At 43.1% G+C, this 13,061-nt stretch overlaps 2 protein-coding genes across 6 annotated transcripts in view; both read right to left on the bottom strand.

Moving 5' to 3' along the window:
- The window catches only part of LOC109990454 (amyloid beta precursor protein binding family B member 2), a 39,237-nt gene extending 34,401 nt beyond the window's left edge, over positions 1-4,836 (bottom strand). The window contains exons 1-2 of one of the 2 annotated variants that reach the window (XM_065958719.1): positions 4,512-4,836; positions 259-1,538 (exon numbers count right to left, since the gene is read on the bottom strand). In XM_065958719.1, coding sequence (XP_065814791.1) covers positions 259-1,507 — 1,249 coding nt within the window. In that variant the 5' untranslated portion in view covers positions 1,508-1,538; positions 4,512-4,836. The remainder of the gene's footprint in view (positions 1-258; positions 1,539-4,511) is intronic. The other variant, XM_020642597.3, reaches the window with a different exon arrangement.
- A 288-nt stretch (positions 4,837-5,124) lies between these two features.
- Positions 5,125-13,061, bottom strand: dele1 (DAP3 binding cell death enhancer 1). 4 transcript variants are annotated; one of them, XM_020642591.3, is made up of 12 exons: positions 12,815-13,061; positions 11,108-11,225; positions 10,742-10,844; positions 9,311-9,455; positions 8,958-9,167; positions 8,743-8,825; positions 8,535-8,628; positions 7,616-7,758; positions 7,349-7,507; positions 6,643-6,735; positions 6,184-6,343; positions 5,125-6,010 (listed from the first exon to the last, which is right to left on the bottom strand). In XM_020642591.3, the coding sequence occupies exons 1-12, from the start codon at positions 12,843-12,845 to the stop codon at positions 5,766-5,768; spliced, it is 1,584 nt and encodes a 527-aa protein (XP_020498247.2). In that variant the 5' UTR covers positions 12,846-13,061; the 3' UTR covers positions 5,125-5,765. The 4 variants fall into 4 exon arrangements, with proteins under 4 accessions (XP_020498247.2, XP_020498248.2, XP_020498249.2 ...); XM_020642592.3 differs by having other exon boundaries at positions 5,125-6,007; XM_020642593.3 differs by having other exon boundaries at positions 6,190-6,343.

The raw sequence follows: 13,061 nt of genomic DNA, 5'->3' as shown, positions 1-13,061 counted from the left end.
CCACCCTTCTCTCTGCAGTATTCTCTCCCTCTTTCCATCCAATTCACTCTATGCGCCATAAGGTGTCTCACAGGGGCCTTAAAGGTTACAACAGTATTGCTGAAGTGACTTTCTTACTGAAGAAGAGGCTTTCAGAAATAATTTTCAGATGAGACCGCCTTAGGCAAGAAGAAGGAGGAAATTGAAAGAGAGAGACAAAGAAGTGTGTAGCAGAGAGTGACAGTGTGTGTAAGGTGATTTTGCACAAAGAACAAAAACCTGTTTCCTTTGGAGTTTGAGGAGAGGGCGTCTCCTGTGACAGGGTGGTCCAGCTGGAATCCTCATCCTCTGAAGGAGTGTCAGGAGTCAGGTCCATTCTTAAGCCCACCTTAGGAAGCCCGGTTTCAGGTACAGGATCGGGCAGAGCAGGAGGGTCTCGGTTCCTGGTCGGGGTGCTCCTCTCTGCAGCTCGAGCCTGTTTGGGAGAAGAAGGCGGGTACTGCTGCAAGAACTGGTTCTCATTGTTTGGGTGAAGCTCCACCTTGATCACCCTTGGCTGAAAGCTGCGAGGGGGCTTCGCAGGACTGCGGGGACTTGCCTGTACGGAGACACAGTGCTCCTCTTTGACCTTGACTGGAGCTTGGTTTTGGTTGTCTTGGATCCACTCTGGGCTGTTTGAGCAGGAGGAGGGAGTGGAGGTGGAGGAAAGAGGGGCTTCCACCACCACAGGTAGTAGGGGCTGTCTTGGAGTTGGTGTTGGGTCATCTTCTTCTTCCTCCTCCTCCTCCTCCTCCTCCTCCACCACAGGCTCCACCTCCTCCTTTTCCTCCTCAAAGGTCTGCTTGATGCTGGACTCCTCGTCCTTCTGTATCTCCTTGTCTTCGTCAGTGCTGGCCTGCTCCTTCTCAGGGGACGGCTGCTGCTTCTGCTCCTCCTTCAGCTCCTTCTTCCCCCAGCTCAGGTCCAGATCCCAGCCCTTTTCATGGTACCCCAGGAAGCTCTTGGTCCTTCTTCTGAATGGTGGCAACTGTGAGTTGTCTAGCCAATCAGAGCTGGGGTTATTGATGACATCATTGTGGATCTTGCCCTCTGTGTTGGCCCTGCTCAGCTCCAGCTGCTGGCTCTCAGCTCGTCTCTGCATGTTGGCTCCATTCTTGGCCAGTTTGGGGTTTGTTGTGTTAAACAGCGAGGACGACGAAGAAGAGGAGTAGAGGGCGGAACTGGAAGAGGACTTGGTGGGGAGACCCCGCCCTCGGGTCACAGGCTGGTTTTTAGAGAGGTTGTCACTGATCCCCATGACACTTCGCACGCTGGTCATCCCATACCTCTGACGGCTCTTTGGTAAGGTGGCTGAACTTCCTGTTTCCATGGATTCCTTGATGACATCCCGCCCAAGCAGCTGGTTGTATGACGAGCGAAGGCTGAGGGAGGTCGGAGGGGTGGCAGAGGGGCCGCTGCGATTGGCCAGACCCACATTAGAGGGAGTTGAACCAGAGCGGGCGAGAGGAGGGGTCTGTACTGACGTCATGACTGACTGAAAAAACTCTGCTGTGATGACGCTGAAAGGAAAAGAAACACACTCATAAGCATTACATATAAGCATGACATAAGATTTATGATAAGGGATCTGCAAACTGGAACTAGTCCAACAGGCGATACATTCATTGGAGGACCGTCATCTAAACATGACAACGTTAGTGTTTCTGAAATTTGTTTGCACATCTGTATCACAATTTTATATGAATAATCGGCAGATGTGTATGAAGATACTGATGAAGAGTATCTGCCGTAACCTAATATCATCCAAATTGCCTGGATGCTTTATCGGTTACTCTGTTGCTTTAATGCAGTCTGCCAAGCTCTTCTTCATAACTGAGTTGCGTGGTATCTGATGTAGCAATGAAGTCTAATTACGTGTACGTACACAGTATATAAAATAAATAGAGTGAATCTGTCATAAAATAAAAAATGGCATTACAAATTTTACATAATCTTAAAAATGTGGTTTAGAGCACTAAAGCTGAGATATGTTAAAAGGAAACATAGAGGGTGTCATAGGGTTTGGAAATGTAGAGAATGTAGTTTTCCTCTCTCTTTAACCCAATTCAGTCAGAGTACATCATGTTCCTCTCTTTTGAAAACCTTTTCTAATGCCTACTTGTCTCTGAAGCTGTCTAATGGTTGATAAATGGGTTCAAATGTTTTTAAAGCTTTGTTTCCCTGACCTATCTGCTTATGTTGTTCCAGACTACAAAAATGCTAAGAAATGTTGTAAAAAATGTGTTTTTAGTATTGATCAAACTCTCTGGATGATTTCCTCTTTGTGTCTCTGTGTACATGACATCATCATAGATGGGTGACATCATCAAGCTGAGACATTCTGTACTGTACTGCTCTGCTCATATTTCTCTGAAGTTACAAGTGAACATAAGGCTAATGAAATATCTTGCTATCTGCTCTCTCAGACGCTTTTAAGGCACAAATACTTCCCAGTCTCACTTGCCTTTAACACAAAAGGCGTCACTATGGTTGTGTTAAAAAAAAACAGCATCAAAGTCATTAGGATGGATTGCATTTGCATTAAATTGGGGGTGAGTCAGACCCCTGAGGTATTCATCCAGTACTGACATTCAAAGCAGAGCGGAGCAGTAAGACAGCAGCCAGATCTTGCTTAATGGATGGCCATGTCTCTTTTATCTCCGGGTGGATCTGTCATGTGATGCTGAAAACAGATGGACGGACGGAAACAAAGAAAGTGCACATGACTGGACAGAATCTCTGTCACCTCTATTTCTGAATCCTGGATGAAAAGAAGCTGGTGAACACAGATCCAGTCATGACAGCATAAAGTATGAATTATCCTGTCAACAGATCATAAACACACATCTCAAACAATGCTGCAGTCATCACCACCAGCGCCTTTTCTCAGAAACACGGAAAATACAAACGCAGCAGATCTGAAAGCACAACAAGATCTTGAGGAAAAGACAGGGGCAGGATTTCGGGGAAAATTAAAAATCCCTGGGCAGTGCACTTTGTTCATGCGGGTCCCCTATCCATCCCCTCCTCTCTCTCTCCCCCCTGGGTGTCTGTCTTGTTGCCCTTTTGTCAATAAGCCAGACAACCACAACAACCTGTTAGTGCTGAAACTGCACTTACACTCCAGGCCTGTGACTCAGACACCAAACACTGTCAACAGGTATATATACAACCTGCACACAACCCTTCAGCACCATTTGCTTTTCTCAATAAGCAGCACATATCACATGTATCCTATAAACCTTGTAAAACATTTTTGCAGAATATTGAATTTCTTGGTTATCCATCGGCACAGATCAATTTTCTGCAACCTCTCAAAATAGGATAATGTCAATATGAATCGATACCAAAGTGAAATCAAGCTTTCTACCAGACAGCAAGAAATTGTGCCTCGAGCCAATGAAGCAGAAAATCACAGCAAATAAGAAGCATGACTCAGAGGACAAATTACACATCCTGATACAAGTCCCGAAACTCAAAAGGAGAAGCATGCAAAGAGTATTTCAGCTCTGCTTTTCTTTCTCAAAATGTTCCAATGATCTCTGAATTACTTTTCTCCCCCCTTACAGTCAGATCTCCAGCAGTTAGACACGCTGGGCCTGCAAGTAGGCCAGGGAGGTGGGACGAGAAAGGCTGGTTACAGAGAAAGCGGGTAGAATGACACAGCAGTTTGCAAGACAGTGGGGGCACAGTCATCACACAGAGGTCATTAAACTGTTTGTCCTCAATAAATCTGTTGTCCTCTCCAACAGCAGAGGTCATTCATACAATACACGGGGTATAGCAGCTGGTTACAAGGCAGCAGGAAGTTATATACTAATGAATTAATCATTTCTCATTTAAATTATCTTTTTCTTTTTAATGCCGTCTCTGCTATTTGTAGGAGTAGTCTATACTGTTGAAGCAAAATATATTGTTTCCTCTATATTTCTGGCACAAGGTGTCAAAGGATCCTATTTGTTTATACTGTCTGCTCACCTTAGGGTCAACATAGAGAGAAAAATCTTCAAATCAATAAAAATGACTTTAGAGATTCATAATCTAACAAGTTCTAAATTTAAAAGACATTTCCCTCTCATACAACCATCCATTATCAACTTCCTCCCTGTAATGTCTAGGCCCCTTTCCCCCCACCCCAACTCTGAGCTGCACCCACTGCTTCAGAAAGGAAATGCAACAGATGAAAGCACAAGCAGGGTTGGGGGGGGGAATGAACTTGAAAAAGTCGATGATGTCATGGGTGGAGTATCCTAGCCCCTCGTTTCTTGCTGCCACTTCAATACAACTCCCTCAATAAAATGTCTAAAATAACATCCGACCATCTTTTAAATCTAGGATATCGACGAGGACGCTGAGGTGGAGTGGCTCGTACTGCTGAAGGAAAGCTGTTGATATGTGAGACGCAGTATATCTTCAGCATCCAGCCCCATTATCAGCGCCGCACTGGGAGGGTGAGCGCATCCCGACGAGGGCATCTATTTACATCCACTCACCGCTTCGGTCAGCCTCCGTGCTCCTGCGCCTCCGCTCCCACGACGACACACACACACACGCACACAGAGGCAGAGTGAAACGCAGGGCCCCACGTCGACAGCGCCTTTTTAAGTGCCAGTCCGCCCGTAGCTGCTGCCGGCCGCCCGTATTGTATCACATCACATCATATAACCCTTCCCAGCCCGGCTCAGCGCTCGCTGGCGGCCAAGTTCTGCTTTCTCTCTGCGCCAGAGGATCCCGGAGCGGCGCGGCGCTGTGGAGACCTCACCCAGCCGACCAATCAGAGCCGAGGACGCAGGACGCTGAGCGCGAGGAGGAGACGCAACCACAATAAATCTACCGGTGTTATTTTTCCAACACAGGTAATGAAATCACACATCATCGAGTCTTACGTCATCCAGTGGTCTTAAAGAATATGAATGGTGTAAAATGCAAGTCTGTCTATCAAGTGCACAGACTGTTAATGAATATAAACCTTAAACAAAGATTGGCTCCAAATCATCTGTAAATATATAAATATATACAGTTAATAAAAAAGATTCCTCTTTTATAAACTTGCTGCCAAATCAACTGAAGTGAATGCTATAAGAACAAGAAGGTCATTGAACTGAATTGAAGAATCATTATTTTTATTTTTTCCTTAGCATGTGCGTTAAACAGTAAAACATCCTCCTTACAGTGCAACATAATAATCTTTGGTAGCTATGAAGTAAAGGCATCACAAGTCATTAATTTCCCCTTTTCTCCTCTGAAGCTGCTTTAAAATGACAGACAGCACTGAAGTATTTGACAACATTATTACTGTATGATAATAGGTTAGTTATGTTAGTTATGCTGCAAATTGGCAGTTCAAGAAGTGAAAGAAACATAATGCAGGGGAAAAAATTATTATACACCTTCTACTTTATGTCATCAATCCCTACTTAGTAGGTGAGAGAATTGAGCAGCTACCCGAGAACTATTTCACCATATCAAAAGGCACAAGGGGAAACAATGTAGTGTATAAAAAACAAACAGGAAAGCTTAAGAATAACCCTCTAGAAATACAATTCTGACTGCTTTACACTTATAAAAACTCTTTAACGTATCCACATGGCCGACCTCAGACACACTTTAGGTAAAAAATATATTCTAATCCAGACATCATATGTGCACATCCTTATATGTACTACGACCTCAGTTATCGGTTTTGTTTTTTTCAAATTCACAGTCAAAATACATTCCTGTTTGACCTGTTCCGGCTCAGGAGAGAACTATCCTATCCCGACAGTCCACTGGCAGGCTCCTCCCTCACTCCTATTGTGGTGGAGGTGTAGAGGTTGGGAGGGGGGACACAGGCTCCCAGTGCTCCAGGAGTGAGGCAAGACGGGAGGCGTGACAGGGTGACAGGCGGAGGGGTCGACACAACTGGCCAGAGATAAGTAGGGATGCTGGACTTGACGGTTGGCTACAGAGAAACATGGAGCTGAACGGATGGAGCGCAACACTGCATCTTCTGCTGAAGAGGAGGGAGACACAGAAGAGAAATAAATCACTCATTCTCACAGATATTATCACTGCTGTCTTGGCTCATTAAAAGCTCATCACATGCAGTGTCATCTTTTAACAAATGAACCAAAATGCAATGACTAACACAAATGTGTGTCTCTCCAACAGAGCATGTGTGCCTACCCTTACTGTCTGTGTCAGTAGGAGGCGTCAGTAAGCTCTTAGCCTGCTTGTTGCCTAATTGTGCTGCTTGTTTGTAGTATTGAAGCGCTGTCCTCAGATTCTGCTGCACCCCAAAGCCGCTCTCATAACACTGACCCAGGAACAGCAGGGCACTGTGGTCCTGCACACATAAACACAAGTTATTGAAATTGTGGCCTTAAGAAGACTATTTTGAAAATACAAGAACATGAACCTGTGGCTGCAACTTAATGTCATTAATACCAAATTGACACCTTGAACTTAAAATATGATCATATGGGCAGAAACTTAAGATTTACTATTAAAATCAATGAAAGTAAGTATGGATGGTGGGGACTCTCTGTTTCCAAGAGTGTCTGAGATGTTACACTGGGAGGGGAGATGAAAGGAAAGCAAATAAACTGTAAATAAAACCCTCGAAGCATCTAGAAGGGCACTCACTCCGCTCTCTGCTGCCATCTTCAGGTACTGTACAGACTTGCGGCCATCTCTGACAGGCTCCTGAGAGTAAACCGAGGCCAGGCACACCTGAGCCTGGAGAGCGGGAGAAAAAAGAGAGTTTACATAGGCTGCTTCAGACGGTCTATAAATTATCCAGTAAACTCGCTGTTTTTTTTAGCCACGATGCTCTTAAGTTGGGACTTCTTCTTAGTTAAATTTTAAAAACTTAATGAAAAACAAAATGAGTAGAAATCTGAATTGTGATGCCCCAACATCAGTCCAGTTTTCCGTCATTCTTAACACCAAGTCATGAATAGCAAGCCTGTAACTACAGACAGTTTGACATGTAGTAGAAGAAAAATACAATATTTTCAATACCCTTTTCCTTCTAAGGGTTCCACTGAACCATGACAGTGTGACAGTGAGACAGTACGAACAGTACCAGGAAATGATGTCGCATAGTTGCACCTATGCTCCTTCTACCAATACAAATCTAAGCGTCTTCTGTAAAAACAGGTCTAGAATAGATTTTGTCTAAGATAAAGAACATTTGAATATTACCAGTAAATATCATGACAATAGAAATGTGATAAAGCTAACAATCAGTGATGTAGAACTGTGTTACAGTGTTTGAATGAACTTTCACTACAGTTGCAGTAGTATTTTATTTTGGAAGAGTGTTTAAGTTTCTGTCATGATTTGTTACCTTGGTGAATCCAGCTGCAGCAGCCTGTTCCAGTAAGTCAATGGCCTTGTTTAGCTCCTCTAATCTCGGGTGCCCTCTCCTGGTCAGAAGCAGTTTTGCATAGCGGTACTTAGCCTGTTTGTGACCCCCGGTTGCTGCCTGCTGGTAGTAATAGAGAGCCTTAAAGTGAAAACAAAAGGGAGAGCAAGTTACAGACTGATTTCTGATGTCAGAGAGAAGAAGTGTGAGGATTTTCAGCCTAAAAGGAAGTGCTGTCTGGATCCTCACTTTCTCTTTGTCCTCAGTGACTCCTCGGCCTTTCTCGTAGCACACACCAGTGTTAAACTGAGCCTTGTTGTAACCCTGCTGAGCTGCAGCTACAAAACATATGAAAGCTTGTTCGTAGTTTTCACTCTTGGCACTCTCTAGACCTGCCACAGAAGAAGAGATGAAGGTATAAGTAAGGGCACGGTCACACTGGCCATTCGTACCGTGCCCAAGCACGCTTCAACGCTAAAGTCCAATTCGTTTGGCCAGTGTGACCGCTCCGTATCGGGCTCAGGCACAGTACACTTCATGCACGAGCACAAGCACGCGGGTACACAACGCTGACAGCCTTCATTGTGGAGAAATCCAGAGTTTCATGGCTGTATCTGACTAATATGATACAATATAAGCCACAAAGAAGCTGTCATGTTCTCTGTGTTGTTCTCCGATGTGCGGATGCGGACTCGCCCGCGCGTCCATTTTATTATTTAATTTATTTATTGCTGTGTCTGATTAAAATGGCATAAAATAATCTGCAAAGTCAGTAAAGTAGCTGTCATGCTCTCTGTGTTTTTCTCTGATGTGCAGACTCGACTGTGTCTCTCTCTCTCTCTCTCTCTCGTCTGCCTGTTTGTAAACTGAGCACTGTGCATGTGTTTTATTACAACGTTATGCACAAGAGGTAATCGTGCTGGCCAATCGTCCTGGCCAGTGTGACCGTGGGCCGTGCTGGCCAGCGTGGGAATGGCGCAGCGGGGGGCCAATCGTGCTTGAGTACAGCACGGTACAGATGACCAGTGTGACGGCGCCCTAAGAGCACAACACATATGTTTCATGATTTTTATTCTTTTAGGATTAAAAAGTGAGACATATGGCATTTAGTTAGCGTGAACGGATTTAAAACAATATTTGGTGTGAAACTGTATTTATAAAGTATTACCCATGATGTTAAGGATGACAGGAATGCTGGTTTCTCCAACATGTCTGAGGTTCAGTGCTGCTCCTGTCATCCTCTCCTCATCAGACAACACCGTCTGAAAACACACAGAAGTTCAAAATGACAATCAAGATCAGATGACAAGACAGTCAATCACTCAGCTTTAAAAAATAAAATAAAATTAACACAACTTTAGGAGGTAGATGTTCACCTTGTCATTAGCATCTTGTGTCCCTGTGTTGTTATGGCTGGCATCATTCTGTAGAGGACACGATCCGGACAGAAGTGATTCCTCTGTGGGTAAAGCAAGAAAAGAAAAACATGATTATTTGCTCACACCAAAAACAAAGCATTGCCAAATCAGGAAAAAACAAAACTATTGAATAAATAAATAAATATTTCACTAGCACAGAGCACATAACAGACCTGGTATAGGAGATTCCTGGTCTAAGAGCGCCCTCTGTTGGTCTGGGTCGGAGAAGTCAACAGTCAGATGGTCCTCCTCACCGCTGCTGTGAAGACTGGCATCACCTGAACCCCTGCTGCGGTTATTTTGAACAGCAGACTGATCTTGGATCTGTCTCTCTGGCAGACATGACACACTCCTTCCTCTGGGCAGTACGTCCCGTCTAGACACTGGAGAACCCAAAAAGATGCAAAACAACATAAAGTCGGGATTCTGAATATTCAAGATGAAAAGGAAGGGCGAGATGGTTAAAAGACTGTGGTGGAAATCATCAGTTGATATGGTGACGGTACGGTTGCTCTTTTACACTCACAGGTTCCGAGCAGGATGCGGTAGCCACACTTGTGCAAGGTGGTGGGTGCTGGCAGGGCTCCAGGGGTCGGACTCAGCTCAGTGCTTGAGGAGAGCTTAGAGTGAATCCTCCTGCAGACCTGCATGAACAGAACTGCCGCAGTTCCCTGTGGACACACATGAGAAATTAGCTGCATGTTATCACTGGAATGATCATATGAAGCTGTAGACACCTGGGGGCTCATTTATCAACAGTGCACGGTTCTGTGTAATGTGTACGTAACAACATTCCCACGCAAGTAGTGGGGTTTATCAACTTGTACTTTTACTTAGAAATCTGTGTAAATATAAGCACATCTCTGAGCATGCTTACACATAGAATCTAGCGGTAAAACATTGAAACTACAAATAAAAAGCACTACGAGTGTCACAGCATGCCAGAATCAATCTCAACGTAGATGCATGTTCCAAGTTTTTTTTTAATTAAAAACCCCAGATAAGTGATTTGTCAAGTTTGAAACAGACGTGTTGCCTAAATTTGTTCCAAAACCTTAAAAAAGACCGCTGGGACAGGCGTTTGAAATGTTACATCATGGCTCGTTTTGCCTTATTAGATGATTTGGCAAACTGTGTGCTACGCAGTAAGGGCTTTTCAAAAGAGCGCACTGATCTGTTTGGTCCAGCTTGTTCTCGTGTTTGATTTTTTTTCCCAGAGAGAACTTTGCCCCCGATGACGCTGTAAATGCACCGTTCTTGGGTGAAATTGTGGATTATTCTGTTATGCTCCAGCTGCAAATGCCTCTCGCTTTTGTGCCGCGATGCGTTTTATTTTTTGCACTGAGCTTAATCTCAAACTTCATCTTCGTCTTTTCTCCTCTGACCTGTCACCTTCTCTCATGACGCATTTGTTCTTTTGTTAGTAACTTCGACTAAGTGAAAAGACTAATAATTTAATTGGATCACAGCGCGAGACTTACTAACCTTATTTTAATCATTTATCTATTTATTGATTACTGTTTTTTTATTCAACCTCATCCACTTCCATTTCTGTTATAAAGCTCCTTTTCTTTGCTCTCGTATTATTCCGCCGAGGTAAATATGTTCACGTGATTTTTAAAGAGGTGTGTTGTTACCATAAATGGTTTAGTGGAGGCGTTTCTGAATGCAAATGTCCCCGAACATGCACGAGCCTGCTGGTTAAGAACATGTGGGATTTATCAACACTGATTACCTACCGATGTACGTATGATCGCCGTCCGCATGTTTGATAAATACAGATTTTTTGTACTTAAAAACATTCTAAATTTAATTCGTAAGACAGAATTTAGAACACTTTTTATGCACTGTTGATAAATAAGCCCCCTGGTCTCTGTACACTGTACAGTAAAGGCATAAAAAGCCCCCTCACCCAAATAAAATATGTACAGTAAATACAACAAAAAAAGAAACGTACCCATCCCACAGCATCCAGGGCTGTGTAACGAGGAAGCTCGGCAAAGCCAAACTGAAAGGTTCTGTGATTCTTCCTCCTCTCTCCATCCTCCTCTTTCTGAGAACTGATGACAGCAAAACAGCCACAAATAAATAAAACTGTTTTATGTCTGTTTCTATTGCCAGTCTCTTTTATTAAAGCTTCATAAAAATATTATGTTTAAAGCAGACAACTTTGTCTCTATTTCCTGGATTGACCAGGCTCATGCTCACAGCAGAGGCTGCGGGATGATGAAACCAGCTGAAACCAGTTTCATTCTGTTTAAGCTTCAATCATCAGACCCAGACAACGTTTGAAAAAGAAAAGGGATGAAGGTGTGCATAGTACTTGCTGTCGGAGGAGTATCGTGAGGTGGAGAGGAGAGTCGAGCTGTTGATGACCTCGTCCTCAACATGGTGGTTCTGGGTCAGTCGAAGGGGGACACTGCCATGGCAACGATGCAGAGCTGAGGATCACGGAGGGGGGGGGGAGGAGAAAAAGCAGAAATGACATTCAGAGAAAGATCGAAAGTTCAGCCACCTCAGAACAACATGAGATACAAAGTACGCTACTTCATTTTTAAAAGATTTCTCAGGAAGAACAATGTGTATTTGGATAATAATAAGCACAGAATAAGGACACTTCAATATTATCCACAGATATTTCATTGAAATCAATTTCACTGCTTGAAGGAAACTGTCCTCATAGAACTACACAAATGTACAATTTGTTTTTTTTAATCATTAGAAGAGTTTTTTCATCGCTTTTGGGTAATATTATATGCTTGACTTATAAGGCTTGTTTTATTTATACACACACATATTCAGTAAGACATTTTAACTATTCCTTTTATTTTACTAAAAGAAAAGAAACACTGTGAAATGTTTGTCCATTAAAAGTGTTCACCTGTTGTTGGGTGGGGCTTGTTGCTGCTGTATAAATTCAGTGATGAAATTGTGAAACAGACTGTGGATTATAACGCGGTTTAATCGGCCGACAAAGTTTCTATGTTAACAGACTTGCTTATATTCTGCTAGAAGGTACATCCTACAAATTCTTGACTACTCTGGTACATCTCTATAAGGCAAGAATGAAGACATCAGCTTGACTCATTTCATTCTTAGCAAACCTTTGCTTACAACAGACAGTTGGCTCCAAACCAAATATAACTCTGCTGCCATGAGATGAGTTACATAGATATGGTTACATCTTGAACCTGGGAGAAGAGTTACTTTTAGATGGTAGACAGATTTAAATGGTTCATTCACAAAGTTACCAAAATGTATGAATTCATGAAAATTCGTACTAACACCTGTCACTAAATTAAAACTAGTTATCAGTTTATTTTGAATTATAGGAAATTTTAGAAACTTAAGAAATACTGTAGAAGTGACAAAGGTAATATTAAGTTGAACATATTTCTCAATTAACAGCACAGAACAATGCATTATGGCAATTGTTAGAACCAAAACATTGTCATCTGACTGGCTTATTGTGTAAATCTGGTTCTGACTGTCTGGGTTTGTTAAAGACAAAGAACTTTTTGTTAAAGGTTTCCAATTACATTTGTGCACAGAGACAACCCAGAGACCAGCAAAACAAAAACACAAGTCTTGGTTCGAGCATTAAGGCGATTTCCATGTTTAGAGAAAACACACACAGATTCATTTACACATATTTATGAATATAAGCATGTTTCCATACGGTATGCGTGCAGACTGTGTTTCATGCAAGTCAGGTAACGTGTATTAAGTGTATATGTGTATATATATATATCTGCCACTGCTGTGTGATTTTTCGGACACGGACAGGTCAGCAACAGAAACAAAACTCACTGACCTGGACCAAAATAAACCGGTCAGCGGTGTCAGTGTCACCGACTACAAGTTGTTTGACGTGTTGTTTTCAGTAGCTTTTATTTCACAATAGGCTAAATTAATAAATTGCACATGGCCTAATTTGAATACGCAAACGTTTCGCTACTAAACTTGTCAACCTGCGTGAACAAAGTGTGGCAACTGTGGGAGGAAGCAGGTGAAATGACATGTGTCTCACCTCTTCCGACAAAACCGTGAACTCTCCACATGACGACGTTCCGTCTTTCACGGCTGAGTTAACTGAAGAGTTTTCTACGATAAAGCATGTCCAGGTTCATCGTGGAGGTGGACGTGTTGTTGTTGTTGTTGTTGTTGTTGTTGTTGTTGTCCCCACCCCTGCGGCCCCTTCTCCTCGGAAGCTTTTGGCTCGCGGTAAATAAAAACAGTCACGAGTTGCGTGTTTGAGGTGAAGACCGGAAGTGTCT

Source organism: Labrus bergylta, chromosome 9, assembly GCF_963930695.1.
Source record: "Labrus bergylta chromosome 9, fLabBer1.1, whole genome shotgun sequence".
NCBI classification, from domain to species: domain Eukaryota; kingdom Metazoa; phylum Chordata; class Actinopteri; order Labriformes; family Labridae; genus Labrus; species Labrus bergylta.
The sequence above is the reverse complement of the archived record's forward strand: the minus strand, read 5'-3'. Positions and strand labels throughout refer to the sequence as shown.